This window comes from Priapulus caudatus, unplaced genomic scaffold (assembly GCF_000485595.1).
Source record: "Priapulus caudatus unplaced genomic scaffold, Priapulus_caudatus-5.0.1 Scaffold375, whole genome shotgun sequence".
Lineage (NCBI taxonomy): Eukaryota > Metazoa > Priapulida > Priapulimorpha > Priapulimorphida > Priapulidae > Priapulus > Priapulus caudatus.
Window position 1 is genome coordinate 85995 of NW_014577436.1, and position 9333 is coordinate 95327.

General features: G+C 50.9%; 1 protein-coding gene across 1 annotated transcript in view; it reads left to right on the top strand.

The window, feature by feature from the left end:
- The window catches only part of LOC106809671 (rho GTPase-activating protein 12-like), a 92058-nt gene that overhangs the window by 73372 nt on the left and 9353 nt on the right, over window positions 1-9333 (top strand). Inside the window, exons 6-8 of the mRNA XM_014812836.1 lie at window positions 1305-1366; window positions 1509-1584; window positions 2340-2561. Coding sequence (XP_014668322.1) covers window positions 1305-1366; window positions 1509-1584; window positions 2340-2561 — 360 coding nt within the window. The remainder of the gene's footprint in view (window positions 1-1304; window positions 1367-1508; window positions 1585-2339; window positions 2562-9333) is intronic.

The following is a 9333-nucleotide window of genomic DNA, read 5'->3' on the forward strand; positions in this document are numbered from 1 at the left end:
AAATGCACGCTCACGTGCGGGCCTATCCCAGGGAAGGCATAGAGAAATGCACACCCACGTACGGGCCTATCCCGGGGAAGGCATAGAGAAATGCACGCTCACGTGCGGGCCTATCCCAGGGAAGGCATAGAGAAATGCACACCCACGTACGGGCCTATCCCGGGGACGTACGGGCGTATCCAGGGGGAAGGCATAGAGAAATGCACACTCACGTGCGGGCCTATTCTGGGGACGTACGGGCGTATCCCGGGGGAAGGCATAAAGAAATGCACACTCACGTGCGGGCCTATCCAGGGAAAGGCATAGAGAAATGCACACCCACGTACGGGCCTATCCCGGGGAAGACATAGAGAAATGCACACCCACGTACGGGCCTATTTCCCGGAGTTCATTCCTCGCACGTGGGCGTGCATCTCCCTATGTATACTTTCACTAGGGATAGGCTCGCACGTGAGCGTGCATCTCGCTATGCCTTCACTAGGGAGAAGCTCGCACGTCCCCGGAATAGGCCCGCACGTGAGTGTGCATTTCTCTATGCCTTCCCCCGGGATACGCCCATACGTCCCCGGAATAGGCCCGCACGTGAGCGTGCATTTCTCTATGCCTTCCCCGAGATAGGCCCGTACGTGGGTGTGCATTTCTCTATGTCTTCCCCGGGATAGGCCCGTACGTGGGTGTGCATTTCTCTATGTCTTCCCCGGGTAAATATAGGTAAATCGAGTATAAATCCTGCCACAGGCTGGTGTGCGTGTGACACCTCGTTAAGCTCTATGTGAGCATGCAGCGGTGGTTATGTTAGGATTGGCACGAGACCTTGAAGCGATGATGCAAGAATTGTGATGCGAAAATTAGGCTGAAGAATCTTGTTATGTATCACGAAGCATATCCAATTACTATTCACAATCGCAATGACTTAACACTGACAGGAAAGTAGGTCAGGCAAAATAAGCGTGTTTTCCCGTCGTGATAATGATTATACAATAATTGATTGTGATCACAAATTAAGTTTCGCCAACAATTTGAATTTGTAGTGACATGCTAGACATAAGATAAGTGATGTAATTATTGTAATCTTCATTGTAATAAGTATGATAATCTTATGTTCGATAGATTTTCTCTCATCCCAATGGTGGCTTGAGGGTAGGTTAGGTTTTCAATTGCTTTTAATTCAGGTATTCTCAGAATTACTCAAAGAAAAACTGCCCACAGAATCTCCTGAGCTAAGTTCCGCAGCTCGATGATAAAAATTGTTTTCACAGACCAAACTGCTAACACATAATCGGTTATTCTTTCCATAATTGCAGGGCATAGTAAAGCAAGGTGTTCTCAACAGAGCCAAACTCGTTGAGGGTGGCAAGAAGCAAAAGTAGGTACTGTTATTATAATTGTAGCAATGCTAATCAGCAGGGTTGGCGTTTGTGTAAGTGTGTCACTCATTTAGTAATGTCTAATAACATCCAGTGGTTTGATGAGTGAATTCGAATAATCGATTATCTGCTATATTGCAGGAAAAACTGGACAACTGTGTTTGTAGCTCTGACACGTTCCTGCATAATGTTCTTCAAGGATAATAAGCAACCTAGTGTGAGTTTTTAGTATACTTTTTATGTAGGTTTATATTTTATTATAAGATATTTTTGTATTAGTGAGTAGTTATCAGGAAGAAGTCGGTACGCGTCATGACTGCGACACATGGAGCCACCTGCAAGAGGGATGGAATATTTACTGTTTGTTATCAACGGAAGCCGTTCGTTGCAGTGCATTATTAACGTGTTTAATTACATTAAGCTTAACATATGAACAGTAGTACCTGAAACAATGCATAGTTTGCTGCTTGTTAGCTGCAATACTGATATATTCGCGGCTGTAGCACCTCGTTATCTGAAATACGTGTATTAGAATATACATACATATATAAATAAATTAATAATATATATATACATATATATCTTATAATACATATATTTATATTATTGTGCATAAGGATTAGACGCGGGAGCTGGACTATGGTGGGCCAGGAGTGCCATTACATAGATAACCATAGTGTTAGGATTAAGGTTAGGATATGGTTTAGAGGTGGTGTTAGGATTAAGGTTAGGAAATGGGTTAGAGGTGGTATTCGGATTAGTCTTGGTGTTATGGTTATAGATGTGGTTAGAATTAGGGTTATTGTTATTGGTTATGGTTGAAGTTATTAATGAATAATGAATTAATGAATGTTAGGTTATCAGAGCCTACCCAAACATTACAGTATGTAGTCTTGTTGCAGTCACTATGTTGCTTCTCTATCCTCATGTGCCTTATTGAATAGCGAACTTCAATCACTACACTGATTGCAGAAGTCCTCTGGATTGATATCGCCGCTGCTGCCCACGATGAGGCAGCCTGAAGACATCCTAGAGTTGGCTGGCTCACAGGTTGACTGGGCGTCGGAGAGGTCGAGCAAGCGCAACCCGTTCGTGCTGCGGCTGCAGGGTGGTGACGAACTGCTGCTGCAGACCGACGACGCGCAGGAGGCGAAGAGATGGTTCATAGCCGTCCGCGAGATTCTCAACAGCCTGGTGCGTACGGAGCGTGTGTGCGGGCGGGCGGGCGGTCGTGCGTGCGTGCGTGCGTGCGTGCGTGCGTACGGGAGTGCATACGGGCGGGCGTGCGCGTATGCGTACGGGCGTGCGTGCGTGTATGCGTACGGGCGTGCGTGCGTGTATGCCCGTGGAGGCGGTCGTAGCGTGCGGTGCGGGTGCGTGCGTGCGGGCGGCGGTCGTGCGGAGCGTGCAGGGAAGCAGGCGGTCGTGCGTGGTGCGTGCGTGCAGGCGGGCGTCGTGCATGAGCAGGAGGGCGTGTGTGCAGGTGGCGGCGTGCGTCACGGCGGCGGCGGTGGGGGGCGTGCGTGATGGAGCGGTAGTGGCGGGCGGCGTGCGTGTGGGCAGGCCGTGTGTGGCATGCGGCAGGAGGATAGTGTGAGGGCCGGGTGGAGTGCGTACCTAACGGGCGCGCGGGTGGCGGCGCCAGCGTTGTGCAGGCGGGTGTGCGGGCGGGCGCGTGCGTACGGCAGGCAGGGCGTGGGCGCGGGCGTGCATGCGGGCGAGGAATGAGACGTGTGTGCGGCCAGGCGGGGGTAGCGTTCCGGGCGGCGGCGTGCATGAGAGGGCGTGCGTGCGTGCGTGCGTGCGTACGGGTGAGCATTGCGTGCATAGCATGACGGGCGTGCGTGCGTGCGTGCGTGGCTGCTGGTGCGTGGCATAGTGTACACGGGCGTGGCCGTGCATGCGTAAGGCGGGCGTTCGTGCGTGCGTACGGGCCGGGCGTGTGGCTGGGCGAGGCCTGCATACAGGGCCGTAGACGTGCATGGCGTAGCGGCGTGGCGTCGGGCGTGCCATACGCGGCGTGCGCGTATGCGTTAACGGGCGTGCGTGGCGTGCTATGCGTACGGGCGTGACGTGTGTAGTGTGCGTAGGGCGGGCGTGCGTTCGGGCGGGCAGTGCGTGCGATACGGCGTGGCGTGCGTACGGCGCGGGCGTTTCGGGGCATGCGTAGGGGCGTGCGGTGTATGACGTACGGAGTCGTGCGTGGCGTGTATGCGATAGGGCGGGCGTAGGGCGGCGTGCGTAACGGGGCTGCGGTTACGCGATGGCGTGCGCGTATGCGCTAGCGGGCTGCGTGCGTGGTGTGTATTGCGTACGGGCGGGCTTCGGGCTACGTACGGGCGGGCGTGCGTGTATGCGTACAGGGGTGCGTGCGTGTATGACCGTACGGGGCGTTCGGGCCTGCGGATGGCGGGCGTGCGTAGAGCGTGCATGCGTCAGTGCGACGGGCGGGCGTGCGGCGTATGCGCTCACGCGTGCGTGCGTGTATGGTACGGGCGTGCGTGTGTGTATGAGTAGGTCGTGCGTGCATGGCAGGCGTACGGCGTGTGTGCGTGCAGGCGTAACGCGGGTCGCGGTGCGTGCAGGCGTGACGTGCGGGGTGCGTGCAGGCCGGCGTGCGTGCGTTGCGTGGAGGCGTAACGGGGGCGGGCGTGGTGCGTGTATGCGTACGGGCGTGCGTGCGTGCAGGCGTAAGACGTGCGTGCGTGTTAATGCGTACGGCGTGCGTGTGGAGTACGGGCGGTGTGCGGCATTGCGTAGAGCGGACGTGGCGGGCGCGTGTGGCGTGCGTGCGTGTGTGTGTGCATGTGCTTGTGCGTGCTTACTTGCGTATTGAAGTTGATACGTGTGCTGGTATGTTTTGCTGTGAAAGGGGATGCATGTGTGCGTGTATGTGTGTACATATCCTGTAGTTGAACCATGCAAGCAACAGAATACTGGTAGGATTACATTTCTGCAATATTTCTGTAATATAGTGTGTACATGCACTCGATATGTCATTATCTTTAAATTATATTATTTTTTTTGCGCCGTGGAACCCTGACAAGGTGAAGGTACTCATCCTACAACAATCCATATACCATGTAGAGGCAAGTATACTGACGAGGAACGTTCTTCTAAGTGAAGTCGCCCAGCTTGTACAAAGTCGGCATTTATTTTGAGAAGGTCAGATTAATGCTTCGCCTGCACACTACTTTTACAGTATACTAAATGACGCGAGAACTTTACCAATCCACACTTTAAGCTTCCCCCACTTCATTTTTATGTGTGGAGTGACGGCACAATAGTAGCGTGATGGATCATGAGTTGAATCTGGTGTGACTCAACCATTGCGGTATTCATGTGGGAAATCATAGTCATCATGTCACATGTGTTTTGGGCACGTGTTACATGAAGTAGTCAGGGCGAAGGAAATGGAGTATCTAGTGGTTGTTTTGGTGACCCGTTAGTCTGCCGTAGACGCAGCGTCGGCGCATATCTGGGCGCTGCATTGATGTTACAGGGAGTTGGATAAGCGGGTTTTAGCGTTAGGCAGTTCTCTAGGGTCATTGTGAAACTGGGGTAGGACGCGGTCTGGGGAGAACCGGCGTACATGTGGTGGTGTATGTGGTTTGTAGGAGTTTTGGGGAATAATATACAGAAGAGAGATGTAAGAGTAGTAGGAGGATTCGGTTCAGGTCGCGAGAGTACGCGCACGCGCGACCACTCAGCGGAGTATGTGCGCGGTCTTTCTCTAGATGTGTAACGCCGAGATGTGATTGTGTGTAGCGCTATTAAATGTTGTACAGTTACCACAACAATTTGGATATACTTCACTCATTTCATAGTGAACTCGTCATTGCATGTTTACAATAACAGACCAATCTTCCGCATTGGCGTGCAATTTCCTGCTGGTGACGCAGAGTGAAATCGCAACCCCGGCATATATATGTACGGGAAAAAATGTCTCAATTAACTATTCAACCACATGAATCTTGTCCTTGGGGCATTATGCGCGGGTAAAACACAGATGTGCCACGATGCCTGCTTCACGACCCATTGTTGGCATGGTACTTGCAGATGCTCGTCAATTCGAACTTTCCTGTTCGAAGCACAAAATGCAACAGTCCTCGGTGTTCGCCATCGGACTGCACAACTAACGATAGGCGCTTGTCCTATAGATACACGCTTCCTCTTGACGCTCCAACCATTTTAATGTCGTCGGCGATTAGCTTTCCTGTAGTAGATCCAAGTGTGCTCATGTTAGTGAACGCGAGTTCCACGAACGCTGAGCGAATCAATTCACACAGTCTCGATTGTCGTCCACTAACATCTGGTAGAGTTAGCGTGTTGGCGACATCGGCTCGTAACGGATGCATTCTCAATGTGAATTTGCGAGCGTAGCACATGTGACAGATGATGGCAAGTCGTTGGGCTAGCCTACGCAGTCGCCGCCTGCACTGCCACATTGCGATAAAACAGAAGGATGCGGAAAAGTGTCGCACCAGCGCGACGATAGAATCATTGCGGTGCCGGCAAGATGCGGAGCGTAGGCTACCAGGGGCGGGCGCAGATGTAGCAGCACGCAAGGCTGGAGAAGGAGGCTGGTGGTCTCATCTCAAGAAGAAATCTTATCACACTGCGTGCGGGAGAGCGAAGCGAGGTGCGCCACATGGAGGCTGCCGCAAGAGCATGCACGATGCGCTGGCGGAATGGCAAGAGTGGGTCAAAGAGAAGCAAAGAGCGGGTTTGTAAAAGAGAACAAGTAGTGGTCTGTGGCGAGAGAAGGGCAAGAGTGGTCGTAATCAGGAGAGGCAAGAGGGGTCGTAAAAGAGAAGACAAAGAGTGGGTCGGTGAAGGAGAAGGCAAAGAGTGGTTCCATAAAAGAGAAAGCAGTGAAGGGATTGCGAAGAGAAGGTGAAGAGAAGGCAAGAAGCTGCAGAGCTTCACGAAGCCAGCAGAAGAAGAAGCCGGGGAGTGATGCGGCAGGAGTCCACGGCGGGCCAGCGGGGATGAGCGACATGTCAATGGATGCTGGACCCATCGATGCTGCCCTACCAATCCCAGCGCATATGGAGACATGTATTTGCTTGAAGCTCCGCGGCAGTCCTCGGTGCGCATAACTTCAGTGGAGGGCGGTGCTTCCCGGGCAGTCACGTTGAGTGCTAGAGGATGCTCTCCGCTTGTGACGAAAAGCAACATCGAGACTCACTAGAGAACCGATTTCTGTGCTCGACGAGGCATGTTGATGTGCTAGACGGGTCTTCATTCGAACAGTATCGCCGAGGGAGGAGGAGAGGTGGGTTGGTGACACATTGGATATCATGCAGGTGAACACTGAGTGTTGGCTTCATTACTTACTGCGGATGAAGGCTGACAATGATGTGTTTGGCTGCAATCAGGATGCCAGGTGTGCGTGGTCTGTGTAGTGCGAGTAAGCAGGAGAGAACTGCTTCTAATTAACAAACAAATTGACAGAGACTTAAATGTTTTGGCTTTTGCTACTGCTTCCTCTCTCCTCTCTCTCTCTCGTCTCTCTCTCTCTCATTCCTTCTCTTCTCCGCTCTCGCTCTTCCTACCTCCTCTTCTCGCCCTTCTCTTTCTGTCCTACTGCTCTTTTCTTCTTTGCTCTGATTTCTCTTTTATCTTTTCTCTTCTCTTGCTGTCTCCTTCTCTTCTCTCTCTCTCTTCTCTCTCTCTCTTCTCTCTGCTCTCTCCTTTCTGCAGAACTCGGAAAGGTTGGCAAACTCACTCAACCAACTATGCAATGCTCTCGGCTTTCTTCACTCCCGAACTGCTCCTCGACCTGCTGTTTTTAATGAATTCTCTTGTTCATCTCACAACACCCATCTCTCCTTCCTTCCTCGCTTGATCCACGGGTCGAGCGGCCTCACTCTAGTCAGCCCGGTAATGCAGTTCACGAGTTGCATCTGTTCCGTTCTCAATATTGCCTCGTTCTCTCTTTCGGCGTCTACTCTATCTCTGCTCGATCCTCGAGCTTTCGGCTTAGCTTATTCTATTCTCTCTGCTGCAGACCCCTGATCAGCAGCACAGACTCGTCGTCAGTCTATTCTCTACGATGCAGAGGAGGGCGCGTCACTCAGCAGAACAAGCACAGCGACCACGGACGGCAACAAGAACCGGAGCGCATTGAAGCAAGAGGAGTCGTCGGAGTGACTTGACAAGGTGACTGTCGCCCAGGAGCGTACATGAGCAGGATCAATGCACCGGCTAGTGGAGCAAGTTATTCTTCCGAGCGGCGATCAACCTCGGGAGCACCACTGCGAGGAGAGAAGGGCATCATGAAGTGAGCGAGCGGCGGTGGCGAGCGAGAGAGAGAGAGAGCTCATGATATAGTTGTTCTCTGTTAAAGTAGGAGTAGTTACACGGATAGCCGAGGAGAAAGAGGGGAAGGGTTTCCGTATCTGGATAGTCTCCATTTTTTTGTATTGGTATGGAGTAGTTACCTTCAGAGTAGTCTGAGGAATCTGGAGTGGTTCCCAATTGCTATTATTTGTGTGGATATTGTGGCTTAGCATGCATGATGGCGGTGGTGCAGTGCGATGCGTTGGATGGGTGCAAGCCGTGGGAGTATGGACAATGACGTGTAGATGCTAGTCGTTGGGGCGTGACGGTGAATGAGTGAGCGAGCGAAGCGTATATGACGTGCGTAGCGGTGCGTGGGTGGTGAGCAATGTGTGTGAGTGATATGATTCAGGTTCTTGCGGAAGAGAGTGGGGAGGTCAATGAAAAGAACCCGCACCTGTGACTGATTATCGGAAATTTCGATTTTTGTATATATATAAACCTTAGAGTAATAATGTCGGACAAAGAAACGGTGGCAGGATAGCTGCGGACAGGTTAGGCAGTAGCAACGGATAGGGTGGGGTTGCTGAGTATGTTGCGCACTAACTGCGTGCGTAGTAGAAGAAAAGATGTGACAATGTCATGTAGCACAATTCTTCGGTTTGGTCGTGGACCTAGAGTGAGCGAGATAGTTAAGAATCACAATGCCTCTCAATAGGGTGATAATGATTAAGTAAATACGTTATCCGCGCCTAGATGTAGGCATATAAGGGCGTTGCTAGGTGCTCCAGTATTGCTTAACCGAGTGCCACGCAAGCCTCAGGTTGTGCGCAGTGATAGTAATGTATAGTAATATAACATACTATAATGAGTGCCCATTAGTAAGTACGGGCGCAGTGGCATGGACCGATACTCGCATGAGCTCACATGCGTAGACAGACCGAGGAATGGCTTATTCGGGTAGTCACTGCGAGCACTGTAGCGAGCGAGAGACCAGCGCGTAGCCGAAGACTTACATGAAGCGATGTGAGAGATCAGGTGAGACCGAGATAGAGAAGCAGAGGGTGAGTTAGACGCGCGGGAGTGGGTGTGGAGGGAAGATCATGTAATTCCATAATCTAATGGTCTTACTTGGAGAAACAACAAGTGGGGTATTTTTTGGGGGAGACAATCGTTAGAGGTGAGGCGAGAAATAGAATGAGATGCGCACGGCGTTGAACGAGAGGTAGATGAAGAGAATGAGGCTCGGCAGTAGGTATTGAGCAGCTGTCATTTAAGATAGTTGATTGGCGTAAATGTGGTAACAAATTGCTTGAGGACGGTAGATCTAAGGAAACAGAAACGAGAGCATGATGATCTAGCTTGTAGGAAATAACTTTATGGTTGGAAAATAGATTTTAAAGGAATCCTATCAAGGATCGTAACACAGATACGGAGTTACCAGTGTTAATGTATAATACCATTAAGGAGGTATTTGCGAGAGGCATTTAACACAGCATATCTGTAAGCTTATCATGTGAGTGTAAGTAGAAGTGACATGTTAGCATTTTGAATAATTAGGAGACAGAATAGTTCGAATCTAAATTCGTGTATTTAAATTTCGTTTCGCATTTACAATATTAACAAATTAACGATTAGTTGTAAAACAGGTTTTAACGGTAAATGTTACATGAAGAAAAGG